General features: G+C 36.9%; 1 protein-coding gene across 1 annotated transcript in view; it reads left to right on the forward strand.

Annotated features, from left to right (window-relative positions):
• The window catches only part of ZNF407 (zinc finger protein 407), a 317,688-nt gene that overhangs the window by 177,767 nt on the left and 122,725 nt on the right, over positions 1 to 17,196 (forward strand). Inside the window, exons 6-7 of the mRNA XM_010008819.1 lie at positions 3,027 to 3,110; positions 11,779 to 11,899. Of these exons, the coding sequence (XP_010007121.1) occupies positions 3,027 to 3,110; positions 11,779 to 11,899 (205 nt within the window). The remainder of the gene's footprint in view (positions 1 to 3,026; positions 3,111 to 11,778; positions 11,900 to 17,196) is intronic.

Raw genomic sequence — 17,196 nt, forward strand, 5'->3', positions numbered from 1 at the left:
GCACACTTGAAACTAATTCAAGTTGTTAAGAAAAGGACCATTTTCTATTGCATTTCTGCTATCATCTAAACATGGCAAGTTAGATCAGCCCCCTGTACAGCAAGTGAAATATTGCCTTTACATTTTCCTAGAAGTTAAAAAGTCGCAGATTCTGAAATTGGAATGATAAAATTGTTAAGCGTATCCAGAAGAATGTAAAATAGATCTATGTGTCAATACACACCCATAACATCAAATGAAATATTATGTCTAGATATGAGGGATTCAACCCACATCAAGCTTCGGGGCTGAGAAATACTGTAAAGTTGAACTTAAAGTCACAAGTGATTAAGTTTTCTTTCTGTGTTTGTATGTATTTGTACATATACCGTGAAACTTACACAAATAAGGTAATTAATTCATTAATATTCCTGAAAATGAGTGTTTCAGAAAATCAAATGCATCACCACGTTTCCTGAGCTTAAAAACCAGGAGCCAAATCTCTTCCAGTCTCGTTTTCAGATTCAAAGCCTCAAGAGCCCTGCCTGCATGAAGGCTCCCAGATCCAATGTAGAGGAACGTGGAATATTTAACTGGCAAATAATTTTATGGGATGGATCAATTTCCCTATTTTAAAGCTGTTGGTTGGGTTTGAATCACTTCTCTGTGGCTCAAAAAACTGTTCCAAAGGCCCAAATATAAACTACCCAGTACATGCGTAAGCTTGCAAAGATTCTGTGAGTACTGTGTGTCCTCATTAGTGTAGGAAGCTGCAGGCCATACTGAAATCTCCTCCTAGATGTTAAACACAACATGAGCTAATTTATGACAACATATAGATGATGAGCAATTTCTTGGTCAGCATGGAACAGCATTTAACTTTAAAGTGTGAATTTTATGCTGGGGTGTTAGGCATTACAGCTAGTTAGAAAGATTTATACTTGAAATTGATTAATTAATTAATATTTAATTATCATTAAGCATTGCATGTAGCCCTTCTATTCCTTCTCTTTGATATTTTGATGAATTTAAGGGCTACATGCTGAAGATCCTGATTACAAAAAAGAAAAAAAAATCCCCCCAAAAGCCAAAGGAGACTGTGCAGAAATCTCTATCTAACAATCATATGTTACCTCAGCAATAGAATTCCTGACAAACATTTTGCAGTAAAATTCAGACTTAGTTACATCATTTAGCACATATGCATTCTTCATGTGATAGTTAGGATGGGGTTTTGTTTTGCTTTTTCTGTTTGGTTTGTTTTTGGTTCTGTTTGGTGTTTTTTAAATTCAATTATAATCACAGACGACTAGAGCTGACTCCTAAAAGGAGGTACTGAAATTATTTTGCATCTTAGGTTGTGTCTTGGTATTGTCTCTCATCAGTGGACCAAATTTAAAAAAAAACAACAAACAAATCCTGTAAAATTTCAGGCTGATGAGATTTAGGTGCAGAAAATAACAATACAACATTACCTTCATTCTGAAATAGAGATTAATATGTGCCAATTGCATTTCACAGCCCAACTACCTAGTGAAGGTTAATCAATATATTAGTGGTAGAGTTCAGGCTGCCTTGGAAACTTTGTAGGAATTGCTTTCCCCCTTGTTGCATGGGACCCAGGAACTCCTGCCCTGAGGTGACAGGGGTGGGCAGCTGGGATTCCTCTGGGGTCCCCATCAAGGCAGTGATGGGAGAGAGCAGCTGGTCTCTGTGGTTCTCTCTGGGGAGGTCCCACTCCTGAGATGGCTTCTTACATGTATTAATGCCACCTGAAGTTAGCTGAAGCACTGTATTTTTCCAGGAAGTCTGTGTATGAGTGTGTCTGGTTCTGTGGGAATAAACAACGTGGAGTTTCCATCCCTCTGTCTTCACAGGAGAACTTGGTAATTTGACACCTGACCTCTTAACCCAGCTGTCATTTGTAGAAACCAAATTTCCTTCCCCATGGGGAAGAATCTGAAAGAAAATGTTGGTTGCGATGAATTCAGCATCATTGCCCCACCAGGCCCCTCTCCTCTATGTCACTACAAAAGGAGACAATTTGGCTCCAAATTACTAATGTGATTCTTTTAGAAAAAAAAATAATAAAAATTTCAGTCTTATTTGAGGTTAGCATTATTAATTCATAATGAGCTATCATGTGGCCTTCATGGGCTGAGACTGCTATGCATGCTGGTACATACTGAGCAAAAATATTGCTGTGAATAGATAGACTGTATTTATAGATATGAGGACAAAATCCTGGCTTTTATTAAAAAACAAAACAAAACAAACTAAAAAGAGAGCATTTATGCACTTTTAATGAGTATTGAGCTTGCCAAAATCTCTGAAATGGGTCCAGAGGTTTGGAATGAAGAATTATCATTTGGAGATGGAACAATACGAGTTCTTCTGCAATTTCAGTAGCAATCCCCAGACCTGTTTTCTTTATCTCATGAAAACTTTAGAAACATAAACAAGTGCTGAATTGCCACTAGTACTGAATAATGTGGCTTTTATTGTTGCCTGGGCTCTTCTATATATTTGAGAAAGCAGTGTAATACTTATTAATAGACAGTAACTAAAGATGGCTGTGATCTAGTTTGTTGAAAATTTCTCAGTACCCTTAGTTTGTTAGTAAATTCAATATATTTTATTTAAGCAGAATCATATATACAGTATATTCACTTTTTTTCCAGGCAATCTTTACTCAGCACAGAAAGGCCAGATGTATGGGAATTGTAAAAAATCAGGATATGCATAAAAACTGTTCAAGTGCATAAAGCAGCCCCATCTGGAAGACATCTAACAGAAATGAAGTTGTACAAAACCATTCCATTGATAATAAAGCTAATTTTTATGGGTCTGACAAGTATGTAATTATGTTCAGTGGTGCTTTTCAGATTTTATCACAGTCAATAAACCGCAGTGGTAATTTCATTCCCATTTGACATATTTACATGGAAACATTTGATTGGAGGAATTAGTAACCCTGAAAGCCTTGATAGATATGTTTTAATGATCTGTGACCTCCGCAGTCCCTCATCTGTTTATTGTTGCAACAGGCGAGAAGTCGTTCCTCTGTGACCTTTGTGGCTTTGCCGGCGGGACGCGTCATGCCCTCACCAAGCACCGGCGGCAGCACACAGGTCGGTAAAGCTGTCTTGGCCCTTTGCTATGTTTTCTCCAGCAAGGGAGTCCCTCTACACTGGGGAGGAACGCAAGTCAAATAGCACGTTGCAGCGCAAATAATACATCCGCGCATGGTTTGCTTGGCTTTTTCTTGGTTTTGTAAAATCTGTATGCCCGAGGTCTGCATCAAATCTGCTAGCTGGGAGTTTGAGTAATTGCTCAGGATGGGGTGGGGGTATTTTTTGTGGCTTTTTTCTGAAGGAGTTAGAATTCTAAAGACTGGCTTTCTTCTTTAAATGAATGCTAAGTCTACTAATTTATTTTTTTTTTCCAAGGCCCAAATAGATTACCTACTGTGAAGATTTTGCAAAAGTCTGCTAGAATGTCCCTGGGTGAAAATTAGAGACTACATATGGATTAATCCATTATTTTGGACTGAGACGTAGTTGAAAGCTAGTGTTGTTTCAGTTGCCCTTTTGTAATTTTAAGATAGTTTGTAATTAATAGGTGCAACTTTAAGAGTTACCACATGGTTAGCATGTAAAGCAGGATTTCTCCCAGAATTAGTAAAGCTTTCTTAGTACCTGGTTATAAAAATTTTATATCCACTAAAATTAGATTGGTTCTTAGCTTCAGAAGACCAGAAAAAGTGTAAGTATTAAACATTTATTAATACATTTTACCTTAATTGTGCTTTTTAATAGTTTCTTGTAAGTGTTTGATTATTTGAATAGATTTTGTTCAAACAGATGCAAAAGTGTTGCTGCTTAAGCCACTGTAGTTTTAGTTTTATTGACTAGCAGGAGGATAATGTAAAATCAGGAATTCCTGTTTGAGTTCTACATGATCGTTGTGTAATGTGCAGTGGAAAGAAATGGCTAACAAATGGGAAGCTGTAGTTACATCATGAATTTTCCATGGATTTTATAAGGGAATCTCAGTGAGAGGTTTTATTATGTCCCTGAATAAACTAATCTTGATTCAGGACATACACCATCTAAGTACGTAATTTCCTGGAGAGAGCTACTCTCTTTCTTGAGAGCCTGAAGCCATTCTTTCTACCCTATTTTCAATGTATTAAAGCAACTACATTTGGAGGAGGGTCTGATGTTTTCAAAAAGGTGGGGTTCAATACATTAAAACAGAAAAGCTCTTAAGGAAAAAAATAGGCAGGGCCAAATTTTGGTGCAAGTCCAATCAGTAATCATACTTCTAGAATTTTTCTTCTGATAACAAAGAACCTAATTTGTGTGACAGTACTGCCATGCTCAGTTTCCATTCACTATAGGAAGTCTCTATTTTTAGAGTGTCCAAGAAAAGGCATTTAGTAAATAATAAGTCCTCATAGTACTACCCTCTCTGAATGATGACAGGTGCAACTGCAACTAACAGAATGGAATTTGTGTGATTCAGTTGTAACTTAACAGTTTCCATTTTTTCTGGAGCTTTCAAGAATTTTCACATGTTGGCTGAATGTTGCCAAATGTAGGCTATAGATGAAAATTATGGGGTTTTTCTTTAGCAGAAAGAAATAATTGTTACCAATAGGATGGGAACTACCTTCTGTTTTTTATGGGCCTGCCACGTGGCACACTGGGATCATGCATATGTCTAGGACTAACAGTCAGTGCAGCCACACAAGTGCCAAACAATAATTTCAGAATGGAAAAGTGGAAGAAATGCATATTCTTTTATTTACCTTTCTTGTCTTTACCTATTCCATGAGTGCAGATCTGGTTTCTCAGAAATATAAGCCCTTATCATTGGTTATATATTTAAATTTTTTGTACTACTAGGCCACAAGGCAATAGAAAAAATATTTTCTTTTTGTTTTATTTCCAAAATTAGGCTAAGAATGTGGTATATTCTTGGTGAAAATCTGTTGAGGTTTTTGAAGGCATTTTGCCCTTCTTTTGCCAGTATGTTAGCAACTTTTTTGCTATGATCACAGGCATCCACAGATTATAGATCATGAAGCTTGCATCTAGCAGGCATAACTTTTTATTTTATGTCAGGACTGGAGGCTCGTTATTACTTTGCTATTAACTTTATGCTATACAGGACAGTATCTCAGAGGCAGAGGGATCTATCTTTTTGGCGTTTATCTGCCTCTGTGGCACAAACAATCAGAGATGATTCTTTAGCAGAAAAAATATCTGTAGCTTCTATTTGTTTCAAGGAGAATGACACTATCCACCTTTGCCTGCATTGTTGTACTTAGGTGGGTTCCCTTGTATTTTCACCCAGTGCACCACTTTATTTCTGTTCTTAGCTGCATGAACTCCTGTTTGTACCTGTACTTTTTCTTCTGTGTCCCCAGCTGGCACAGTTTTCCCACAGCAGAATGCCAAAGCAAATTACAATCAAGTTTGAACGGGATAGATATCAAAAACAGTCTAAATGGCTTAAATAATTCCCTACTGTAATACAAGCTGTCTGTGGGGCTGACACAGAACATCTTCCAACCCAAGATTTACTTCTGTCACCTGTCAGACACCCTTGATTCAAGGGCAAATGAACAAATCCTTACCTGTAGTTTAGGAGTCTTAACCAACTTAACAAGCCTCCTCTCATCCCAGCCTCAAGGCCTGAGGTGTCCTGACACCCGAGAGAAATGTTCAGCTGCTGATAGATATTTGACACAAGAGAAGACTGGCTGTAGCACCAGCTACTTAGACTTATGATGCTTTTGATTCTAGCATGTCTTACCATGTGCCTCTCTTTTTAGATCAGATTATTTTAACGTACCCGGAGAAACACTTTTACTTTGTGAAAGACGAATTTTCTTTGGAAATATTACAGGGAGCATAAAGTATAACTTAGTGAATTCACTTAATATGTATATATAAAAGAAGTATACAGTATAATTTAGTTTAATCAAGGCTGGCAGAATCTAGCCCTCGATTACTCATGAAGCAAACTGTAGGGACTAGTTTGGTAAACAGGATGTTATCACTGGAAGATACAAGTTTGATTTTCAAATGAAAAGAAAATACATGTTCAACTGAAAGAAAAAGGCATTAATTTTAAGACTTCGAAAATGTTTATACTTAATTTATTTCCAAAAATGATGCATCTCCATTCAGATTTCCTTGATATAGGCCTTCTCAAATGTAAAGTAAAAGAGTGAAGCACAGAAAAATAATTTGACCTATTGAAAGATCGCTGGTGTTTCATCAGTTACTTTTTTTCTTTTTTATTCTGTGTTAAATATGTGCTTTATTGCTGACTTGGTCCTGTGAGAAGTGCACACTTTGAACACAGAATAAGCTAAGTTGTTGGTAGATTTTGCCCTGGTAAAATGTTCAGCATTATTTTATTCTCTGAATGCATCTTCTTCCACTCATATTTTGCAAGAATCAATCTATGAAATTCTGCAAGTCTTTCACTAGCTATGTAAGTACCAGTGGCCTGATCTTCCATTTTTTTTTAATTGGCAACTTCCAGAGTGCAACTTGCAATTGGCAACGTCCAGAGTTTGACCAGAATTTTATCACACTGTAAAGAATGCTTACAGCTCTGTCTTTGTTGAATGCTTTACCATAGGCAAATGTGGCAGCCCAGGCTAAGAGCAGAAACTGTCTTTAGAAACTCAGACCACTTGCAACATCAGCTGGTGCTATGTTGTAAATAAGGGACAGCTTGTGGTGCTGCAAGAACATGTGTGCTGTATTTCTGGTGCCTCGATATGACTGGGAGGAAAATTTTTCATCTTTGGAGTAATCCTGAAGCTTTTTTTTTTTTTTTTTTTTTTTTTCTTATTTTGTCCCATTGAGAAAATCTGCCTCAAGATAGAAAGATAAATAATGTTGCAAATTTTTAGTGTTGACTGAATTTAGAATTAGTTGAATTCCACAAAGAATTTAAAATACTATCTGAATTTTGTAACAAAAAGAGCAAATAACTTCCAAATCAGCCACCAAAAGCAAGTACACGCACACAAGAGAAATGTATAATATTACATAATTTAAATATTTTTCCTTAATCATGATCAACTCGGTAATTGCATAAGAGAGAAATAAACAAGCAAGGGTAATTATATCTGGCTCAAAATGAAAACACTCAATTCTTAATTTTCAGTCTTTTAGTTTTAATGTTTTTGTTATTGTTCTGTTGTCTTCCTTTATTGGCTGCCTTTTCATATCACTAGTTTTCCCTTCCTCTGGATGTTTCCTGGTAAACTTCTGTTTCATGCTGTAGAAGCTGGCTCACTCCAGCACTACTGATCAGTCACAGCTTGTGTTCTCTTGCATGACATTCCTTTTTTAATGTTGGTTATTGCTCCTGCAAATTGGAAAAACCCCATGGCAGTCTACATTGACTTCTTGTGTTTTGGTTGTGGTGGAATCTTCCTGGGGATCACAGAAGTACATTCCAGTAGTAGATTGGTCAAGGGTATGTACACTTACTGTGCAGAGCAATTCTACAAGAGTCGCCCTCGACCTAGGGAACTGCTTAAAAAGATTGTGTCTTTGTTCAAATATTTTCATGAATTTTTGAAGATGATAGGTCATATTGTACAGATCACTATTTGTATGATTGCTTCTGCTCACTAATTTCAATCTAGTGCTTCTCAAGACATTTATAGGTCAACATAATAAAGAAAGAAAATTTAATTATGTATGTGTTTTTATCCAGATGAGTGACTCACTTTGTGTTTCTATTTCTCATGTGAACTGCTCTTTGACTTTAATGTGTAGTTACATTACTCGGCATTGAATTTAATGTATATTGTAGCCTCTTCCCTTCAAATTCCCCACCACAGCTTAAAAAATTATAATTTTGAATACCACAGGAAATGTAGCACAGTAAGAAGACTTACTGCTCCTTTCAGCAAGAGGAGAGGGAAAATTTGAAGAGGATCTATGTTCTTTTTCTTTTTCCATTTATTACAGCATTTGCAGTGGGATGTGAAACTTGATGATAGCAAACCTGTGGCCAGAAATGGCACCAAAAACCTGGGTATTGTAAAACTTTCTACTCAAGAGAAATTGTTTAGTGGAACAATTTTCCCCTCATTTCTGAGCAAACAAAAGTCAATCATTTTTTTGCTATGGAGAATCAACCCTGTGGCATCTACATCAAGGATGTATTTACTTTTTTATGTCTTGTATGCAAAAAGTTGACCAGACTAAAGGCAAACAGAATGTAATATAATTCAGGCTTCGTTAACAAGCCTCTAAGTGCCTTTCCAGGGAACTGCCTTAACAAACACTAGAATTAGTTGGAAATAAGAAGGAAATAGGAAGAATCCTGTATCATATAAGCAGATGGTTGCATTTTGTGGTCTACTTGTTCAATACGTCATATGAAAGACAAATAGGACCAAAAGCAGTAGTGTCCCATTGACACAACTGAAGTAAGGGTTCTAAGATTCTGAATAGTTGCTCAAGACTTGCAAACTGAAAGCACCATTTGCTTTTTTTTTTTTTCCCTTCATTTATGTGAAAGCTGGATCCTCAGTAGCACACTCATATAAATGCTGTATATAATCTATAGGTAGAAATTGTCTGGACAGTCATGATTATAAGTAAAATTGCCATCCAGAAAAAACATCTATCACCAAAATGTATAGCTTTTGTTATTGTGTTATTTCATTTTTCCTGCAAAAAGTTAATAACATAACTGCACAGAGAAATTTGATTGCAGTAAGATGTGCTCTGTGTCCTAAAAATCTTATAATCAAAGACAGAGAACTCAAAAGAGGTAAAATCAGAGAAAAGAGGAAGAAGGAAAGAAAAAAAAAAAAAAAAAAAAAGCTGTAATTTGTGAAGTGAAAGAAAAAAAACACAACTAAGATGCTAAAAGAAGTCAGTTCTGAATTTGGAGATGCAAGAGAAAAAGAAATTATCAGTCTATTAAGCCTAGTGCTTTTGCACAAACTGGTGTTCCCCATGATCTGACCCTCTTATCAGGTGCTTTCCCAAACTTACATTGTTGGAGCTGAAATTTTACATGTCAGGTGACTTAAACAACTGGTGCACTTCAAAAGTTACTTGCAACATCAGCAAAAATATAAAACCATTTCTTGTTTTGTTATCCTGTTGTTATGGAAAAATAGCTTTTTGAAAGCGCTTGAGCTAAAAAGAAAATTAAAAACCCCAAAGAAAATGGGTCCTTGATCTTGGAACGTCTGTCTTTCCTTTTTTCCTTCACAGAGCTTGTTGACTGTTGGGGCATTTTGGGGCACCTATTATTCTTTTTTGTGGGGTTTATTATTGATAAAATTCGAGATGGTAAGAAACAGACAAGTCTTGTATAATGTCAAGGTGGGGAAGGAGTTGATTTGGAATTTTTCACCTTTATTAGTCTTTAAGTACATAGACTTTGGTTTTTACACTTTTTTATATGCACTATTTTTATACTTATTGCATAGCGTTGTTTTAAAAATACTGACAGTATCACTTTTTAAATTTGTATTATTTTAATTTTGCATTAATTCAGTCAGGGAGAATCCTGGAATACTTAATGGCAGGCTGTATGAAAACAAAATTAAGTTTATTGCCTGAAATTTATGGGGGCAAGAAAGGGAAAAGGAAATTTGGGACAATAAGGAAGACAAAAAATACTTAAATTAGCAGGACCATGAAAGACCTGAGGAAATACACAAACAATTAAAAGTACTGCTGCTACAGCTAATATACTATTCAAAATTCCCCAACCCAAAGAAATGTCTAGTCTTCTTTTGGGTTTTTTCAACGGTACTTATCCACTTGCTTAATTTTCCATTAAAATAAATACATTTTCCCCTGTGCAGCTCCTAAGAATTACAAGCCATGCTAGGCCGTCTTTTTTCTTCCCAGTTTAGTTGTCTTTTGTTATGTGATGCTACTGTGATATATTTTCTGCCAGGTGAGATTTACACATAGTCCACTTGACAGAAGCAGTTAGCCACAAGGATTTCCTAAGGAGAAACTTCCTGGCGCATTGGGCAAGGATTACCATTTTTCTTCTGGTCACAGTGGAATTCCCAAGCTCTCCTGGCTTCCACAGGCCTTCACTCATTTGCCAGCCCCACTAGCCCTGCCTCAGCACAGAAGCAGACCATTACCCTGATCCATCCTCCCCTGAATGGCAAGCTAAAAATCTCCCTTCAGTTCAGGTCTGCTTTTTTAAAAGAGGAAAAGTTGGCAAGGTTGTAATGCATTTTAAATGAAAGCATCTAAAATAAGTATGTGTGTTATCTAAAATACCTGTAGCTTTACTACTTAGGCTTGAAAATGTTGCTCTTTAGTATTAGAAGATAAAATAAATCAGGCACAGGAAATCTTCAGTTCAAGAACAAGTTATGTTGCTTGGGAGTCTGTGGCCTCCCAGCGAGTTTAATCGAAGCAGCAGCCAGTACCATTCAAGCTGCTGGAAGAATCAGCTTCTCCAGAGCAGAGAGTCAGTGTCTGACAAGAAAACCCCATCTGGGGCAGCAAAGACATACTTTCTAGCAGTCTCAATTTGTCCAGCATAGAGGCTTCTGCATTGTGTCCTGCCCCTTCACCTTTCCTTGTCCCATGAAACAATAAATAAAAAATACTGGCTGGTCCTCTTTCCAGCAGCTGCTAAAAGCAATTATTCCGACTCTTTATGGAGCTTTCAGTAGCTGCTCTGTTGTCCTTCTGTACAGCATTATGGGCTTTTCAGGCCTGAGGACCGTGCATTTCTTTTTCCCTTGGGGGAAAAGAAAAACACCAATACTCTTCAAAAATTAAAGATGCAGATTTTTCTCTCTCTAAGAATTCTGGTAGTGTCTTTGGAAATCCTGAGTGTCACATGCTTTAAGCAGGATTGAAAAGTCATGCTTGGAGGCACAGCTGCTTGAGTGTGGCCTACTGATAGTGATGTGTCTTCTGCTGATGGTGTATCTCCTGTCAGGCTGAAAAACTGCAAATTGTACCTGCTAAGAGGGTTCAATTTTAAAACTGCCTATTCTAGACCTCTGAATAGCCAACAAGGTAGATGTCCATCCCGAGCAGTTTTATTCATGCTTCTTGTTAGAGATGTTGATTCCTTACCTGCTCTTTAGGATAGATATTTCTGAAGGCTTGCACAATGCAGTCAAGATCACCAAAGTTAGGAGCTGCCTTTTTTCTTCTGCATACAGAAAGAAGCCTGTTTCCTCCTTAAATGGCAATTACATGTGCCTGAATTGTGGTTCATATACTCAGTCCTGCTTTGTGTGAACTATTTAATGTATAAGAAGAAAAATCCAGGACCAGAAACAAAAGCAAAGACACTTTCCTCACAAAGATGTTCCTTTCTGAGCAGGCACTGAACTGAAAACAAGCCTCAAACTGATTTCTCACCTTCAGTATCCAACAGTGTTTCTGTCAGGGCTGTTCATGGGCCCAACTTCTACAGAAGGTGTAGGGTAAGAGGAATGCCTGTCACCTGGTGATATTTCCAGGAAGGGCCAGTAACATGGTTACTCTGTTTCAATGCAGTTCTTTCTCCTCCTTTTTGCTGCTGTGTACCACCACATGGGAAGTCATCTAGCTACTGATGTGAATATGTCATAGTGAGAATAGTATTTGGCAATTAATACATTGTATTTGGAAATTTATTTTTTTAATTGCTGTTGTTATATATACATGGGCTAAAATATACCACATGGGACTTGCCAGTAATTTAGACCTGTCTTCCTCTTGTGTTGATGAAAACTGATAATGCGTATCTTCTCTTGCCATCTTCTAGGAGAGAAACCATTCAAATGTGATGAGTGTAACTTCGCTTCTACAACACAATCACATCTGACACGACATAAGCGTGTCCATACTGGAGAGAAGCCTTACAGATGTCCCTGGTGTGACTACAGGTAATGAGTCATTAACTAAGGCATGATGAGAGAAGGGTTAAGGTGATCAGATGAGGTTCATTTGAAGTCACCGATAAAAATATATTGCCATTAAAACACCATCAGTGCAGCAGTAATTACATATTAAATTAGGAGCTAAATTTAAAAACTTAGTCTTCAGAATTTAGGTATTACTTTATAAAGAAAAACAAATGATGGGAAACCTTTTAGTGGTAACACTGCAGTGCTAATGCTGAGTGTTTGTTTCACAGCTGCTCTAGTGTCTGGTAGAATTCTCCATGGTGAGGCCACTTATCTGCATCGCCTTTTCAAATCAGTTGCAGTTTTGAAATTTTTCTCGGTTGAGTTGCAGCCATTTCACTAAGAAAGGAAAAGTCTCCTAAAGGGCTTAGCAGCCTAAATACTCACTAGACACTTATTAGAAGGGGAAGCAACTGGAGCTAGTTACAGTGCTGCAGAGTCTTGTTTTTCTGCTCCAGTTTTCCTTCTCCTTGCCAGCCAGGGTGTTTGGATGAGAGCTGGAAGTTGGGCTCATTGCATGGCAAAGGCTCTCCTGTGTCACCACTAAACCCCATCCTGTTAGGGCAATAACTTAAATTCTCAAAAATTACATGAACAGACAGTTAAGATTACTTGTGGTGCTCATCCCATGTGTCTTCTGTTCATTATAGACTACTTATTAAATGATCTCATATTGCTTCTGAAGTGCTTCTTTACTTTTCTTAAACATACGTCTGCAATCTTGAATACTTTTAATACTTTGCAGTGAGGTGACTAGTTTGTGTGTACTATAAAGGAATTCATAGAAGTTATTCATAAGCAATTTGCAAGAGCTGATATTCCAAAACTTTGCTGTTGTTTTTTTAAAATCAGTATTTTATTTGATAAATGGCATATGATTATGTGATTAGATACATATGCTGTGATGCATCTATGCAGAAGGAAAAAGTTAAACATTTGATTGTATCACTATGGCATTTTTTATTTTCTTTTAACACTGAGCATACAACTGTAATCTTCTTCTAGTATAAATTTTAATGTAGTTTCCTAAAGCTAGATTATATAACAAAACCTAGCCACTCATAATACCTGGTTTCATACTATTTATGAGCTACTTTACAGACAGCTCCTGTACAGAAAGCCTCTACAGTGATCATGCAGGTTCTGTACAAAACTTTTTGTTGCAGTCTCTTGTCCATGTGGAGCAAATGCTCTGTGAACTCTTCTGTATTGAGCATCCTTTAAATTACTGCCCAGAACTGTAAAGGGCTGAATTTTATAACCTCAGGGGCCTTCCTTTTCTGTGCTGCTACCTTAAGGGTCCACCTGGGTTTTTTGGGGGGCTTTTTGTTGTTTTGTTTGGTTTGGTTTTTGGTTTTGGTTTTTATTTGATAGGAGGGTTTCTGTCAACTTCAGTAAGTCATCTAAGAAAGAGAGGTGGTTTTGTGTTTGTGAGAGTGGTTGCATTAAAAGGTCTGTGTTAAGTGAAGTAAGAGTATTTAAGCAACAGTGTGACATAATCTGCTGCAATGAAGGTAAAAAAGAGTGCTAGTTTTGCTGCATGTGTGAGGGGGCTTAATCTTGAGGTCATCCACTTGAACAAACCATCCTAATGGGAGGGAGTAGTCTTATTATTGAGCTAAGTTATGAGCGTCGGTTATGGTGGGTTTGAGCTCCTGGCTTGAAGACTGGTAGCACTGTAGATGTGAACTGGTTTGCAGTTTTGGGTTTGTTGCACACATGCAATTAGTGGACACAGTTCCCTCTCTCAGTATGACAAACTGCGTAACTTCAATGCACTCTTTAGTGGAAGATAGGAGATCATTTTTCTTTGGACAGTTTTCTGTATGGGATACAAATTGCAAGAAATGACAAGTTTTTCCCCTAGTATTTGCTTATATGGAGGTTATTATAAAAACAGCAAGCATAACTTATTTAATCAGAATTAACAAGAAATCTCTGGGCATCCCCTGCCTCTGTATTATTGAAAAGTAAACGTTTTGTGGTAATAGGACTTTAGTTTCCATCCCTTGCAGGCCAATTTTTGCATAATCTTTGGAGGCTGATCTCTACAGATACCAGCTGATGAAGCTTTGATTCTGCAGGAAATTTGTTCTGACCTCAGCTGAAAAACATCTGGCAGAGATGTAGGAATCAGAGCTGTGCTGCTGCTGCAAGTTCATAGTGGCAGTGAGGTGCTCTGCGTAGCTGCAGAGGAGCCAGTAGAGGGGCTGCTCTATTTATTAGCCCAGCAATCCTGCTCATGCCTGCCAGTTTCCACAGTCCTGGGATATTTAGCCAGCCTTGTTGGCAAATTTATTTTTTGCTCTCTATCCACCTGTCTCATTCTCTTCTCTCTTCTTTTTTTTTTGTTTTAAAATACAATTTTAAGTGAATCACATGTTGCCTCCTTGTTAACCCACCTTTTCATGGAAAGGTATTAGGAATTCTATAGATAATGTTCTTTATGCCAGTTCAGCAGATGTAACATACTCTTGCAAGTGTCACCTAAAGAAAACATAAAATCAAGATTTTACAATCTGCTGACCTAGTGATAAAATTCACCCCCATGTCTAGTGGTTGAGTTCTCACTGTGGTGCTTTCAGCTCAGCCCTTGCACTGTAAGTTCATCCAGACTATTTCAGATGTTGCTGTTTAGTGTTGCTTGGCAACAGCAGACTCCTTAATAACCCCTGTAGTTGCAGTGAGGTGAATATTCCTTGTTTTGTTTATTGCTATGGATTAGAATATTATTAGTGCTACCATAAAGTCTCCTTTTCACTGGGTGAAGTGATCTCTCTATTCTATAAAGTGGCTTGAGACACTTGAGTTAAAAGAGTGTCTAAATACAAGATATTTTAATTTTTCCTGTTCAGCTCATCAGTGCTCAAAGGGTTCTTAAGAGATTCCTAATTTCAAGCTTTTCAGTTCCTCAGGAGGGAATTGTAAACCATCATCCTGCAAAAACTCTTGCCAGTCTAGTGAGGCTAGCTAATCCTGGCTAGAAGTACAGAAAGAAAGGCTATTAAAATAAACTAACCTGAATTTAGGGACTGTTATGAAAGTCTAGATCACCTGTGGCTGGACAGGAACCTGGAACTATTTTTATTTATTTATTTATTTATTTACACTATGGAAAAAATATTGATTTTGGCTGTGTGGAACACAAAAGGGAATTTGTTCTCTATATAACCCACAATGTGGGAAATTCCTTTCTTAACTAGGAAAAGACATGAATGGATGTGGGTTTCTGATGTGAATAATAAGCTAACCCAGATCTTTTAACTAACAAATTGCATATTCTCAATACTACAAATATTCCCCAAAAGAAAATGAGATATTTTACTAATTTTACTTTACCAATTTACTTTTATAATCTGTTTATGGTTGTGCTTAAATGCTCTTGCAGAAATGTTGCCATCTATACTTTCTGTCCTGTGACTGCTTGATTCTTTTTTTTGTATATTGATAACAAAGACATGAACATCTGCTTTTCCACATAGGAGTATCCAACTTCTAGTAACAATTATAATTTTAAATCATATTTTCAGTTGATGTTTTACAATCTAATTCCTTTTGAAAGAAGAAAAATATCTTATATTCATAAATGTAAAATTTTGCTTGTTAAATATTTTGGTTATATATTTTACATTTGTGTTTTCAGTTTAGGTTTGCCCTATTTAGATAAAAATGTGCACAATTTCCCTTGTGTTTACATTTTCAAATCACACAGTGTGTGTCTGTATTCTTGTCAGTTTGCTTTATCATACAAAAATGTTCATTCACTCCTAACTAATGTTCAATTTAATTTTATAATACAGAATTGGTCTCAGAGGGCCCTACACCACTATTACATATGCAATGCTTATTTTATATTTCTTAGTCATTTTAAAAAGTTGTGGTTTGTGGCTAAACTTTTCAGAATACATGATCCTAGAGTTATACTAACGATAATACTGAAGAGCCATAAAACCTCCTGAAACTGAATGCTTGTGAACTTCAACTGATTTCTAAATCGGTTCGTTGTATGGGCTGTGGTCAGACTTTCTAAACCTGTAGCATATTTAGGCACTTGCATTTAACCTGATTTCAGAAGGGCTAAACTCCCATAAGTCTGATTATATCAACGAAAGATGCAAGTATTCAGTATTTTTAAAAACTGAACTGGCTTTTGTGTGTGCCTAAAGTAAAGGATTAGAACTCTTATTTTAGCCATATGGTAGGCTTTGGCTTTTAATTCAAATGCTTTTGGTACTGTCTTCTCATGTAACTATCACAGCTTCTCAAGCAAGTAATAATTTCTGCTCATGGAGTGTGTGAGGGGGATATTTCAGTGTGAAGTGGATTTGCATTACATTGTTTCACATTGGCAGGGCAAAAGGCAGAGCCCTGCTTTTCATGCATGGTCAAAATTGTTGGAGTTCAGGGCTCAGGAGCACCAGCATAGTTTTGTGATACAGAAACAGTATTGCTGCAACTTTGACCATGAGAATGTGGGACAGGTATGACGTTAATGTTCCTCTTGTCATCCCTGTGCTGTGATTAAACAAAATGAGTCTCATTGCTCTGGGATTCCGCTGTATGGTTAATTTTGCATGGAGGACCTATGGCGGTGAGGATAAGGAGGGAAGGAAGAGGAACATTCAGGGGACTGGTGGTGTTCTGCAGCCATAGATAAAAGGGTTTAGTAGCTGTATGAAACAAAAAGCCAGGCCAGCAAAACAGCATTCTGTAAATGCAGCTTTCTGTAAAGTATATGACTTGTGAAGGATGTCTTGCAAGACTGAGAATAAATAGCATACATTTTTAATATAATTATGTAAACTAAAATAAATATTTTACATTTATTATGCATAATAAAATAATTAGACAACATTCTGTAAGGGAATATGGCATCTGAAATTCCAACTGCAGAAGGATTCATTGCATATTTTCAGCAGCAGTGGCAGCATGACTTAGGGGGAGTGATTCCACAGGGGCTACTTTTCTTTTTTTGGACATCTCTAGGGAGTTCCTATTTCCCTCTGACTTATAGTATCTGTTCATAGATTGTAAAGACCAGTTTGTAATACAGTCCAGGATTTGCACCTAAGTCATAAGAATATGCAAGCTAAGTGTTTTCTCTCTGTTTATTTTGTTCAATTTAGTAACTTCTAGTTGTGTTAGTAGGACCACATCAACTGTGTGCTATTCTCTAGTTATATCAAGGATAACTAGGGATTCTTTAAATGCTTAGGTAACAATACGTGCTCTTTCATGGCAAAACTATAAAACTCGTAAGGCAACTTCTAGATAAG

This window comes from Chaetura pelagica, unplaced genomic scaffold, assembly GCF_000747805.2.
Source record: "Chaetura pelagica isolate M959 unplaced genomic scaffold, ChaPel_1.0 scaffold312, whole genome shotgun sequence".
NCBI lineage: Eukaryota > Metazoa > Chordata > Aves > Apodiformes > Apodidae > Chaetura > Chaetura pelagica.